This window comes from Rutidosis leptorrhynchoides, chromosome 9 (assembly GCF_046630445.1).
Source record: "Rutidosis leptorrhynchoides isolate AG116_Rl617_1_P2 chromosome 9, CSIRO_AGI_Rlap_v1, whole genome shotgun sequence".
In the NCBI taxonomy this organism is placed as follows: Eukaryota; Viridiplantae; Streptophyta; class Magnoliopsida; order Asterales; family Asteraceae; genus Rutidosis; species Rutidosis leptorrhynchoides.
In genome coordinates, this window is record NC_092341.1 from 226,611,220 (window position 1) to 226,625,969 (window position 14,750).

Genomic DNA, 14,750 nt, shown 5'->3' on the forward strand with positions numbered 1-14,750 from the left:
TGCGGTTATCGGCGTCCAATGAGAATTGGCGTCTGGAATGACACCGAACCCCCAACTATTAAGTAATGCTTGCGCATCCGCAGGGGTTAGAAACTGTGAAATTGGGTGCAGTGGCTGCCAAGGCTGCAGTGGTGTAAACGACGAATTTTGCTGACAACCCTGCGTCTGCAGAGGGATTGAAACCGTGGTGTTGTAAATAGGCACCTGGCTGCAGCATACTACATGCGGGCCTACAGTTTCGCCGCTAGTGCCTGCAAAGATAACTCTTGGATCCACTGCAGAAAAAATCTAGCCGCGTGATTGTAACCGGCGAGTTTGCCCTTGACGGTGTAATTCCATCCGAGAATATCGGCTTATACCTTTGGAAAGGTTCACCCAATACGGGCGGAGGGTAAGGCGTGTATCCCGCCCCCGTAGTCATAGCTTGCGTTGGCTGATTACCAGACGGCGTGTTCTGATTGTCCGTTTGAGTACGTTCCGATGATTCTCCGGAAGTCATGATTCTGTTAAACAAAAAATTCGAGAAAACTGTGAGTAATGAGCTTTACAATTCAAAACTTTTAAAAGAAAAACCATTAAACACGTCTTGTGCGTGATTAATCTATACGTAACAATAAACATATATAAGCATCTCCTACGTGGAAAACAACTACAATTCTACTTGGAGTACAAGTCATAGCTTATATGGTAAGTAAATCTTTTTTATTAGTTATGGGCCCTATTAAGGAACAAAATATGTTGTGTAGGTTGCTCCCGAAACCGAAAAAGCCAACTTCACGAAACCGATACCGAATCCCTTTCATTCAGCCACTTTTCGGTACCAGTTCGATTTCGGTATTTTGATTTATTTGCTCATGCCTATTATGATTGCGTGGATAATATAGCCTTAATCTGACTTTAAGCAAGAAGATTAAAAGCTGAAAATCCTCATGATGGTATGATTAGTCTGAAAATAAGGCAATGGGGGCAAATGTAATCCCATTTATCAAAGCACACTCAAATAGCCCTACCATCACTTAATTAGAGAGGTTGACCGGCGTCATGTTCCCATTTTAGTTATGAAAGAAAGGAAGGGAAGAGGAATGAAATGGGAGGAAGTGTGGTCTTTTGAATCTCAAATGAAAGGTTGGGAAGAAAATACACTACAATCTCCATCAACTTCCTTTCATGTTATCTTTATCAAAACTCAAAGAACACTAATTATTTTTAATTACCTTTCACTTTCTTTCTTTTCTCTCCATAATAAAACTCGTGAACAAAACCCGCAATAAGAAGGAAGAGCTACTTTAGGAATAAAGAGCAATACTTATATAGTTCATCTCCTTTGAAATCCCCATTAATAAAAAAGAGATACTCTTAACTAGGGTTTTAGGCAAGATAGCTCAAGCTGCCATAACCTAGAAGGGGTTTGCTTCATACGAAGCCACCTTAATGGGTTGAATGATCGTTCACATCATATTTATTTAATTTTTTACAATTCATATTCATATCCATATCCATTTAAATATATTTTATACATTCATATTTATATCCATATCCACATTTGGTAAATTAAGCGAGTTAACGGATATCCGTTGAATGTTAATTTTTTAGATACTAAATCAATTAAGTATTGTTTTACAAATATAATTATAACGTAATTTAATAAAAAGTATACATCAAAACATGTAACTGTTATCATCAATTGAGCAAAGTATATTATATATATATATATATATATATATATATATATATATATATATATATATATATATATATATATATATATATATATATATATATATATATATATATATATATATATATATATAAAACAAACTAATATTGCTTGTATTCTCTAAGATTATTCTTTAGTCGCATATACTTTGAGCTACCACTTTGATTGTTATTATAATTGATTAGGACTAATGTATACATTTTAATTTGTTGGATCTCGATAATAAAAAGAAACAAAAATTCAAACAAGCGTGTGTGTGCGTGCGCGCGTTCGTGAATTTAATAATATTCACATAGTTGTGTCTTTACGACTATATTTTCGATATTATTTTAATAGTTTATAGTGTATATGTATAAAGATATGCAAATGTATAGGCATAAATTAATTTTAGTGAATATATATATATATATATATATATATATATATATATATATATATATATATATATATATATATATATATATATATATATATATGCAGGATCAATGGGGAAGTAACCAATCGGGGGAAGCGGGGGAAAGCGAAAAAAAAATCGTTTTTTTGGAAAAAAAAAATTTCAGGCATCAAAGTCACCCGAAAATATGAACATTTAAAAAAGACACTTCGTGATGAATGTTGTTATTTAGGCGAAAAAACGATCGACAAAAATAACATTCAAGATAATATTGATCGTGAAGAATGTTAACGTTTTTTTTTTTTCATGTTTTGTGAAGTAAAATTTAGCCCGATTTAGAGTTTGGGGTTTAGTGTTTTGGGTTTAGTCCTTAAACCCAAAACCCTAAACTCTAAACTGTTCGTGTTAAAAACTCAATCAAAATCCTAAATCTAAACCCTAAACCCTAAATTTCTAAACCCTAATATCTAAACCCTAATATCTAAAACCTCAACATACGCTCGAAAAACACGATAATTGTTATATATTAATTCTTCGAGCATTTTCCCGCCAAAATAAAAACATTTATCACAAAATGTCTTTATTAAATGTTCATATTTTCATCCAATCTATAATGTTCGTGAACAAAGTTTTTTCAAAAAACGCAAAAATTTGCTTCCCCCGATTGGTTACTTCCCCCTTGATCCTACCACTATATATATATATATATATATATATATATATATATATATATATATATATATATATATATATATATATATATATATATCATCCATATCCAATACACAAATCTTTTAAATCATCAATATCCTATTTCGTATATGCTTATTATCCATGTAGATCACCCAAGTCCACTTTAATGGATCAAATTGGCTGGATATCTAATGAATCAAACATCTATCGTCATCCATACTCTTAACTACATACATACATATATATATATATATATATATATATATATATATATATATATATATATATATATATATATATATATATATATATATATATATATATATATATATATTGTGTGATAAATACATCATCCGTAGATATCATCCATATCCAATACACAAATCTTTTAAATCATCAATATCCTATTTCGTATATGCTTATTATCCATGTAGATCACCCAAGTCCACTTTAATGGATCAAATTGGCTGGATATCTGATGAATCGAACATCTATCGTCATCCATACTCTTAACTATACCTGACAAACGGGTCAGGTTAGGTCGGTTTGAGTAACGGGTCAAAACATTTTGTGTTGAAATGGATTATGGGTCAAACAGGTCAATAACAAGTCCAAATGGGTCATGTTGGGTCCAGTAACAAGTCAAAACGGGTCACGGGTCAAATGGGTCCAAACAGGTCGTATACTTATACATTTGATTTTTTACATTTATTATATTATATTATTTTAGTCATTACTATTTATTATTTATAGTTGTTATATATATATATATATATATATATATATATATATATATATATATATATATATATATATATATATATATATATATAATAATGATATAACAATGAATGGTCGACCCATTTAACCCATTTACAAGACCCATTATACCTATATCTATATATTAAGCTTTGCGAATTGATACCCAATTGACACGTTACTTTATACTTGGTAAAATGACCTAATAGGTTGGAGTGAAACCCATTGGACATTTTTCTATGTTTTGGTTTACATTGTCATGTCTAATTTTTTCTCAAGACCCAACTAACTCGAAAATTTGACCCAATTGACCCAAATTTAAGAGTATAGGTCTCAATTGCCAGATATACTCTTAACCTACACATCCTTCCCGACTACCTCCCACACATTTTTAAAAAGTTGATCGTAAACTCGTTCGGAACCGGTGACTTGGAGTCTCCAATTGGAAACAGAACCATCTTGACATGTTAGTTACATTTCAGATCAAACAGTGATAGATGTGGCTTTAGCTTCCGAAAGCAAATTCAGAAACAGCCCAAAACATTTAAATTAATCATCTCCTTTTCACACAAAAATTCCAGCAGTGGTTCACAAAGACTAGCTAGGTAAACCTGGTCTCCTTCAAAAAGAAGCCACTCGGAAAAGATCTATATCATTTCTCATTTACCGCATTATAAAAATAGTTGTGTTACTATCACCTTCGATTTCCGTTTTAAGAATAGCTCTTCATCAATCAAGATGAAATGCTTTTACCAAAAAATAAATGTATGTTTTTACTCTTACTTTAACAGGTACCTTACATGGCTTACGAATCAGCTGATTAACAAGGTTATTTGCTTTGACCATGTAGCAAGAGCCTGTCTCATATCCCCCAGCCAAGACAAAAATTGCAATAAACCTGAAAAGGCATTCAGCTCAGTTACAGTAAGTTACATGTGTCAAAAAAACACTTTTTAGTCCTTTTTTAGCTTTGCGTATCAAGGTTGCAAAAATCACTACTCGGGGAGTACTCGTTTGGGACTTTTTAGGGAATACACGGCAACTTGGGGAGTATTCGGATGTTGACCAAGTTAGACTTTGACCAAGTTTGACCGAGTTTCGACCAATTTTGACTGAGTTTTGACAGATTTTCTGAGTAATCTCGAGCTTTCGCCAAGTTTTGACCAAATTTCCCGAGTTTTAACTGAGTTAGACTGAGTACTCGCCAAGTACTACCCGAGTTGCAAAAACCGAGTACTCGATTCTAAGATCTGCAACACTGCTGAATATGAATAAAAACACTATGTATTGTTAACATCATATACCCTATTTTATTTGAAATTTTTTAGTATTTTACTAAACTCTTGGCAAACTTTTTACTTCGCCTCCTTAGACATAAAATATGAACCAAATCAATCCTAAATTTACAAAGAAATGGTTCATGTGCCTAAAAGTGTGCCTAACAATTTCATTGCTGATACATTGTGAAAAGCGTAGGTCATAAGTATGTAAGGATTAGGCATAGATATTTAGACCTACATTTTAGGCACATTTAGCAATTATTCATTTATAAAAAAGGATTGATTTTGCCACCTAGATAAAAATCAAAGAGGTGGGTTTAATAAATGGCCAATAAATTATATGACTTACCGAGTGAAAACCTAACTCGAAGATTTTCGATTTTTGACATGATTTTTCTGCGCACACCTTTCAGCACCGAACCTGTGATGACAGAAAGTTAAGGGAACTTGCAATAAAGTAGCAACACACTTGAGCTTCCTTTCTTATTTATTCACATCAACATTTTTACACACACAAAAGCAAACAAACAAACATACTGAAGTGGAACTATAGCAAATTTCCCTTTTAAGTTACCAGAATCAGAACTTTGCTTCATAGATAGACCGCCTAATGCGTAGTTGGCATAAACTAGTAGGCGCACACGTTGAGAAGAACCTAGCTTGCTAGTTAAAGACCTGACAAGTGCACTAAAAACAGAATTGACAAGTTAAGACAAAGAATTAAAACGGTGGCTTAACTGCTCGGAAATGTAATTATTTATCCTCTGACATTCATAGGGCGTAGCAAAGATAAGGGCTTATATTATGTGTAGTGACCTTTTATTCATTGTTATTGTATGTAATTTTTGTTACTTTGTTGAATACAGTGAATGTCGGAGCATAAATAATCACATTATCGTGCACTTAAGCGTTAAATGAGTGTGATGAGTAAGTAGAAAAAAGTAGTTTGTAGTGATTACTCTGTCCGCAACACTAAAGGAAACTCGGATGGTAAAGATTCCATAAATTCTGATATATTCCCGATACTTAGTGATTTCACTTCCTGTTTCAAATTTGTTTTTTCTTCGGCTGACATGGCATCCCCAAAAGCAGCTTTACTGTACATAAAAACGAAGTTATCCCATATTCCCATTAGTATGAGAAAACAAAATTTCTTATAAAATTAAAATCCTAAATTTATATAACACGAATAACCTGTTTATTGTTCTTCCTGTGAACATGAGGGGAAGATATTTAGCATATTTTTCGATACCAAAGTGCTGGCCTACTTGTTTGATTGTATGTGCATCAAGAAGAATTAGCGCTTTCCAAAGTCGGCAGTAGTTGATTCTAAAATCTTCATCAAGATTTATATAGATCCCATGATCGAGAAGAACTGCGTAATTGAACTATGAATACATATTAGGAAGCATACATTTTTTTAATAAGATCAAAAATCATCTTAAAATCATTGTCGAACATACCTAAACAAAACCCTTGTTTTTCATCCTTGGAAACCAGTATATTACCAGGATGTGGGTCTCCATGCACAAAACCATGGACAAATATCATTTCAGCAAATGCTTCCACCAACACTTCTGCTACCTTCAATAAAAGTAGAAGAATTTAGAGATATGGCGTCAAAATAAAACTGCAAATTGAATTCATAGGTCTTAAGTCGTATTTGGTCCAGTTCCGTTAACAAATATTAGCTTCAAAACTAATTATGTAACAACAGTAACACTCTTATTGAACGTTCCTTAGTTATTCATTAATCCATGAAAGATATTGTATAAAGAGGCAACAAGTAACTAATTGTATTTCTCAATACAGTTGGCAACTTGGCATGTATAATATATACAAGTAGGGATGAGCGCCCGAACGATTTCCTGATCCCAAACCGGGACTGTACCAAACTGATACCCATCGGGGCTACAAACGGACCAGGATTATTTGACTTCGGGCCAAAACACAAACTAGTACCGAGCTCATCCCCATATCCAACTAAACAAACAAGCAATTGCATGTATCGGTATGTCACTTCAAGATGGCAAATAAAGTGTACAATGAAAAGGATAAACAAAAAACCTGTCTTGAAACAATTCCCATTTCCTGAATATATTCCAAATCATCTACCTGATAACCAAAATAATACCCTGTTAACCACATGTGACAGAGGCCGCCAAGGGTCAACGATACGTACAGAGGCAAACATAAGCATAATATTTAAAACTATTAGCGTGAAGAGATCAGAAAATAATGAGATACTGACCCTACGTCCCCTGCAATATTCCATGGTCAAAACTTGACTAGTTGTAAGCTCCTGGGGGCATAAAAATGAGTAAGTCGACATATAACAGAATATTATAATAGCTTAATGTATTAATGTATTTACAATGATGAAGCATACCTTATAAACCTTAGGGACTTTGATTCTGAGACTATGTTTGAAGTTTATGGCAGTTTTGACTGAATTTCTTGCTTCCTGAATGAAATCTGTACAGCAGCTTCAATTTTAGTATATGCACAAATCAAGGAAGAATAAATAACGAACAAGAATTATTCGACCTACATGAATATAAATCAAACAGAAATACATTACTGTGTAAAGTGGTGCACTGAATTAGGAGAAAGTCTCTCTAACAAATACAAGAACGCGAGTTATCAATTTAGGACTAGTATTGTTTGCATGGTGCGTGTTATCCATATATGTAATAATCACTTATGCTTCAATTGATCCTAAGATTTTACTTATGGTAATATGCTGATGAGCTAGTTTTGTACAACTCGGAAATACTCGAGGGTTAATCGGACTACTCGGATTTTAGAAAGGTCCAATCAAGTAATCAAAATCGATCAACCCTCGGTCAACGGGCATTACTTGGTGATTACTCGGTCAACATCCGATTAATTGGTCACTCCTCATGTATAATATTGCCATTTGTCTTAAGCTAAAAGTGCACATAAATCAGATCAGATAAAATATTAAAGAAAATTGGGCATGTGAAAGATGAAATTGGTATGATGTTATATAGGGTCAAATAATATATTAATCAAGAATACTCGAAGGTTAATTTAGCTCACCAAGCTCCAAAGCAATCTGCTGTGAGAATTCAGATACCATCCACTGAAACCTGTATTCAGGAAAAAACTGGAGAAAGAAGAGAAGATGGTAATATTAAAGAAAATAAGAGACTTGCAAAAGCTAAGTTCAAAGCAACTAAAAATGGTAACCTTTAAGGATATAAGTTGGGTTAAATTAATAGTCAGTAAAATGTAAATTGTAAACATGTATTTAGTACTTTGCAACTAAGAGCGTATTGTGAGGTTCGTTGCTACAGTAGATATACATGAACAGACAATCTGTGGATCCATTTTTTGGAAGATACATATCAACAGCATTTCACTTAGATTTATTCTCGATTTTATTCTATTGCACTCTTTATAGACAGCTCAAAGAAATCTCAAACTGTTGAATTACATTAAAACTTATACATTTAATTAAATTTTTGTTGCACTTGATTTTATAAGACTGTTGTTATCGGCTCAGTTGTTCATTACACATCAGCAGATTGTCACCATTTAGTGAATGCTGTACCTGTTTGGGTGCATGTAAACTGGACTTACTCTTTAGTACTTGGTTACAGTATCATTTAATAGCCTCTGGTTATGCACAATGTTAAAGGGAGAGTAAACATAAACATGACGAATAGTACATACCCATGTTACACAATTGGCAAGTAAAGACATGGTTGCAATGTCAATCCTCATCCGATCTTTTAAACCAGGATATTGAACCTGCATTTAGATAAACGATACCTCAATTATCATTAATTATCCACCCACAGTTCATCTATCTATTTACAGAAACGGAAACTTCTGAAACGGATTCTGCATTTTAACCGTTGTTTTATCATATAAAAAGTAAGATTAAAATAAATTAATTCCATTACGCTAGGGTTTTCTAATGGTGTGAATTCTTATTCTTATAGCTTAAGATTTTGCATCACTGGCACTCTATCCCTCAGCTATATGACTTCTTAATTTATATTCAACACGGGCCAAGTAATTAACTTTTAGGCATGAACAAAAATGAGACATGTTGGTTTGGGCTGATCTGTCAACGATCTTTTCTAACCATCTTTACGAGATTGGTGGGTATTGTTGTAATGTTTTCAACTGACTACAATAACTATATCATTCCGGTAATAACTTAACTCTTTTAATAGAACTATTTAGGTCATCGTAAGCATTTAAAATCATTCTGCATGACTTTAATGTATTCTACATGTTAGCTTTATAGTTATATCAGTTACCCGAAAATCAGTGAGAGATTGGATATAAAAGCCATTTTTAAAAATGGGACAAAATTGTCACCGTAACAACGTAAAAGTTACAGCTGAAATTTGGATATCATGTTCAACAAAATAAAATTCAAACATTAAGACCCAGCATGCCAAACACAGCAAGTTAAGACGAAAATAAATTCTGACAAACCAACCTTAAGCACTACTTCCTGATTGTCTTTGAGTAATGCACGGTGCACTTGAGCTATCGATGCAGCGGCAATAGGATGTTCATCGATAGAAAAAAACCTAATACACCATATATATGTAGTCATCTATTAATTTCTGACATGTATTTCAAAAAAAAAAAAAAAAAAAAAAAAAAAAACAAATAAACAAATAAATTTTATATCCTAGAACCTGTATATTGGTATGTCTTACATTTCATTCAGGTCTGGTCCAAGATTGTTAATTAGCACTTCTCTTATGGCTTCAAAAGAGCATGGAACTGCCTAAAATATTAACAAATGTATGTTAAGTGGAGAACAAACCAACAGACTTGCAAAAGGCTAAAAAGCACAGACCTGATCCTGCAATGATGCAAGAGTAGATGAGTACTCTTTAGGGACTTGTCTCATGGAGGCTATGAACTGACCAGCTTTAATATAGAACCCTTGGTTCTTCTCACAAAGCTTTAATATCCTCTTAGCTGAGCGCAGATAAACCTAAATAACAAATGCAGATGATAAACTATATTGTTTCTCAATGACTCGTGTGAGAAAGTATATCAAGGCAAATTGGAAAATTAAATTAAATATCCATCTATTATCCTCTTCAATAAGAATATTTAGTTTCACCAATGTACACAAATCCAAATAAGATCATATTAGTTCACAACTACACACAATTCCTAATAAGATCATACTACGTCACTAGCTATCCTATTAAACTAACCTCCAATACAACTCCAGTTATAGATTGAAACAGTTAACTATAAGTCTATAACAACATTAATGGTGGTTTGTTTACCTCTTAACTGAATGGTTCAGTGCTGAATGATGAACCATTCAGCGTTGAAACACTCTCTTAACCATTAAGCACATAAATTTTCTGTAATATCCTCCTCAAATCGTATCCAGAACAATTAACAAACAATTATATTGGATTTTTTATGTGTGTAACACGTTAATAAGGTAATTTTACACATTTCAAATCATTCATTCAAAATGATTATTTAACAGCTTATTTTCATATAGAACCAAGTTTCTTCGAAGACTATGAACCATTCAGATTATGAACCATTCAACACTAAATCATTCAGTTTTATCAAACACAGCCTAAGTAATAGTCCCTAAGTAATAGTCTAAGTCCCAAAACGATAGTTCCAAGGCATTTGATGGATTTGGAATCTCAAAGCCATTCCATAAGTGTGTTTGGTTCAAAAATGAATTGAGCTAGAAATTACCAAATTCCTTTACTCAATTTACCTTCCTTGATATTTTTGATAAATTCCAATTTCATCGAAACTCAGAAGCAAACGCACCATCAGTATTATGTGCAGTTGGTATATACACCTTCCTCAATCCACTTCTAATGTCAGCATAAATTGGCACGAACACATTATCTAACTAACTCAAAGACAGTTTAACCAAATTAAATTTGAATTTTGAGTCAATAAACGACGCATAGAGTTACAGACAACTACAATACATGTCAGGATGATTACGAAAATGCATAACACTTGCGAACTTTTAGGCAGGATACAAAATTTGAATCAAAATGAGAAGTTTATAATCAATTGAGCAATTAGTCAAGCACATTTGATATACTTAAACTAGAATCTAGGATGCTATTTACCTGCAATTATATATTATTAATGTTATTATATATGTAATAAAATAAAATAACACTATTAACTTTGGAATTCAGTAATAAAACAACTAAACAGTTAACATGAACACACACCTCAGATAATATACTCGTATAGTGATCTGCATCTAGAGATAAACCTTGTAACGAGTATTTGTAGTCAACAACATTTGCAGTGATCTGAAAAAAAAAAAAAAAAAAAAAAAAAAAAAAAAAAAAAAAAAAAACTATTTACTTACATATAGATACAGTACTTATTTTCTTTTACAAGTTGTATATGAAAGTCAAACAATGGAATGGAATATTAGTAAATTAGGGAAAGGGAAGCAAACGGTGTAGAGAGAACGAGAGGAGCGAACGACACCGTTTATTGAAGTGGTGATGTAGTCAACTGGAGATGTATGTGGACGGTTAGGGTTTGAAATGCGGTGGAAAGTAAGACCGAAAACGCCGGCGGTTGTGGCGGTGATCATGAGTTTAGACACCACGGTGGTCCTCATGCTGCCGCAAATTTCACAATTCACAATGAGGTTCAGAAGAACTTTGTAGTGTTCATTACTAAAATCCAGTAAACCAATTTACCTGTCCTTACAAAAATAAAAATACGGAGTATCATTATTATACTTTTTTTTTTTTTATTACTTATCCAACTTATTTTAAGAATAGACAAATCTGAAGACTCAGTATCTACTTTGCGAACAGTATAAAGTCATTACGGTCGCAAGGAAATAACTGCAACTGTCTGGAATTGAACCCATGACCTCCATTATTAAAAAATGGACCCTAAACCATTACACCACTCCCGTAACAAACTCAGCTCCAAAATTTCATTAAAAAACCCGAGACAAAGATGGAGATGTAAGTGATGGAGATAATGAAGGATGATAAAATGACAAAAATACCCTCATGTGTGTTACACATGAGGTCACTTAATGGAGCATGACTAATGTTCGTCAGGGCCATTGGTGGCATCCAGATAAAAAAAAATTAAACTAAGTCTCGTCCATAAAATATGCTCCAAACATTAGAGACAAGCAGCTAATTTTGCGTAAATTAAACATTTATTTAATAGAATAAAAGGATGAAATTGACCGTGAATTATAATGATTTATGAATAATACAAAAGAGTTGATGACTTTTTATCCGTCACAAACTTCTTTCCTTAACGTGCTTAACTCCAGTAATTATCACTAATCTGGTGATAATTATTTACCAATCGAGAGAAGAAAGCTAAATACTAAAGTGTGTGTAGAAAGTGTGAGTAAATTGATTTGGAAGTGTGTTAATGTAGAGATGGATGCATCTATTTATAAAATTTTGACTTTGAGAACTTGGCAATTTTGGTCCTTTAAATATTTCCTTTTTGGTCTCCGAATCTTTTGAGTGAAAAGTTGGCATTTCCTGAAGTGGGCGTCGGACCACATATAAAAATCAAATCTTGAAAAAGGACAAGGCGGTTTGGGAGTCTCGTATGCCGAAACCGGTATGGGCTGGTCCATCCATGAGCATGCCGGAACTAGTACCGTCTTCAGGCGCTCTAATCGCCAGCATGCCGGAACCGGGACTAAGCATGGGGTACCGGTTAGGACATGAGCATACGGGAACCGGGACCCGTGATGTGGTCCGGTTGGTCTCGTCTAGTTCGGGCGGTCCGGGAACCGTTCTAAAGGTGAGCATACCAGATCCGAGATTGTCCAACCGGATCCGGGTGTGGGTACCGGATTAGGGCTCGTTTCTTCGATCGTTCACTATTTTAGCTCTAGTTTCTTCGTTATAACTTCGTTTTCTTTTAATCTTATCCTAACGTCTTTGTTATTCCAAGATCTTCAAATTTATAACTCCGTTCACTATTTTGAACTAATTAAAGCTTATATTAGGACAAATTTATATTTTTCTTGGTTTGTAGATACCCATCCTAATCCATAAGGACGAATACAATAACATATGAGTTACATCGTGAGGTACTTGACCTCTATATGATACATTTTACAAACATTGCATTCGTTTTTAAAAGACAAACTTTCATTACATCGAAAGTTGACGGCATGCGTACCATTTCATAATATATCCAATTATAATTGACTTAAATAATAATCTTGATGAACTCGACGACTCTAATGCAACGTCTTTTGAAATATGTCATGAATGACTCCAAGTAATATCTCTAATATGAGCAAATGCACAGCGGAAGATTTCTTTCATACCTGAGAATAAACATGCTTTAAAGTGTCAACCAAAAGGTTGGTGAGTTCATTAGTTTATCATAATCATTCATTTCCATCATATTAATAGACCACAAGATTTCATATATTGACACGCGTAACTCGCGAATTAAAATTCATTCATATGGATTGAACACCTGGTAACCGACCTTAACAGGATGCATATAGAATATCCTCATCATTCCGGGACTCACATCGGTCATGATAAATCGAAGTACTAAAGAAGTTCAAATTCTCTGACTGGGGCTTGTTAGTGCCCATAGATCTATCTTTAGGATTCGCGTCAATTGGTGGCAATTATCATAAACACCAATTCTTAGGCTACCAAGCTAAAAAGGGGCATATTCGGTTTGATAATTCAATCATAGAATGTAGTTTCGATCACTTGTGTCTATTTCGTAAAGCATTTATAAAACCAGCGCATGTATTCTCAGTCCCAAAAATATATATTGCAAAAGCATTTAAAAAGTGAGCAAATGAAACTCACGCATATAAATATTGTAAAACAGTTAATAAAGTATTTGCATGTATTCTCAGTCCAAAAATGTAAAGAGTAAAAGGGATCATATGAAACTCACGATACGATATTTTGTAGTAAAAATATGCATACGACGAAACTGAACAATGCATGGTTGACTTCGGATTCACGGACCTATATCAGTTTTATATATATATTAAAACACATAATTGTAATCGAAAAAATTTATATTTATTTTGTTATATATATATATATATATATATATATATATATATATATATATATATATATATATATATATATAGTTGGTGCTAGGATCAAGAGGGAAGTAACCATTCGGGGGGAAGCGGGGGGAAGCAAAAACTTTTTTTTTTCGTTTTTTGAAAAAGCTTTGTTCATGAACATTATAGATGAGATGAAAATATGAACATTTAGTAGAGACACTTTGTGATAAATGTTTTTATTTTGGCGGGAAAACGCTCAAAGAAGTAATATATAACAATTATCGTGTTTTTCGAGCGTATTTTGAGGTTTTAGCTATTGGGGTTTAGATATTAGGGTTTAGATATTAGGGTTTAGAAATTTAGGGTTTAGATTTAGGATTTAGATTGATTTTTAACACGAACGGTTTAGAGTTTATGGTTTAGGGTTTGGTGTTTTGGGTTTATGGAATAAACCCAAAACACCAAACCCTAAACCCTAAACTCTAAATCGGGCTAAATTTTACTTCACAAAACATGAAGAAAAAAAAAACGTTCATATTCTTCACGAACAATATTATCTTGAATGTTATTTTTGTCGATCGTTTTCCCGCCTAAATAATAACATTCATCAGGAAGTGTCTCTTCTAAATGTTCATATTTTCGTGTGATCTTGATGCCAGGAAAAAAAATTTCAAAAAAAACGAAAAAAAAAAATTTGCTTCCCCCCGATTGGTTACTTCCCCATTGATCCTGCCCCTATATATATATATATATATATATATATATATATATATATATATATATATATATATATATATATATATATATTAATACTTATAATATGTTATAATACTTATTTGATATATAATT

General features: G+C 33.0%; 1 protein-coding gene across 1 annotated transcript; it reads right to left on the reverse strand.

The window, feature by feature from the left end:
- Positions 1-4,340: 4,340 nt before the first annotated feature.
- On the reverse strand, positions 4,341-11,558 carry LOC139867404 (uncharacterized). Its single transcript, XM_071855773.1, has 16 exons — positions 11,310-11,558; positions 11,074-11,157; positions 9,693-9,833; positions 9,550-9,620; positions 9,324-9,417; positions 8,543-8,620; positions 7,907-7,973; positions 7,233-7,318; positions 7,095-7,145; positions 6,911-6,958; positions 6,307-6,427; positions 6,038-6,218; positions 5,803-5,940; positions 5,418-5,530; positions 5,193-5,264; positions 4,341-4,461 (listed from the first exon to the last, which is right to left on the reverse strand). The coding sequence occupies exons 1-16, from the start codon at positions 11,475-11,477 to the stop codon at positions 4,376-4,378; spliced, it is 1,599 nt and encodes a 532-aa protein (XP_071711874.1). The 5' UTR covers positions 11,478-11,558; the 3' UTR covers positions 4,341-4,375.
- Between the last annotated feature and the right edge of the window lie 3,192 nt (positions 11,559-14,750).

Bases quoted from the DNA above. Each gene is read 5' to 3' on its own strand.
- LOC139867404 (XM_071855773.1), bottom strand. From the start codon at position 11,477: ATGAGGACCACCGTGGTGTCTAAACTCATGATCACCGCCACAACCGCC. The intron at 9,621-9,692 runs GTCTGTGCTTTT...TTAATATTTTAG, and splicing joins TTGCATCATTGCAGGATCAG to GCAGTTCCATGCTCTTTTGA. The intron at 9,418-9,549 runs GTAAGACATACC...ATGGTGTATTAG, and splicing joins GGACCAGACCTGAATGAAAT to GTTTTTTTCTATCGATGAAC.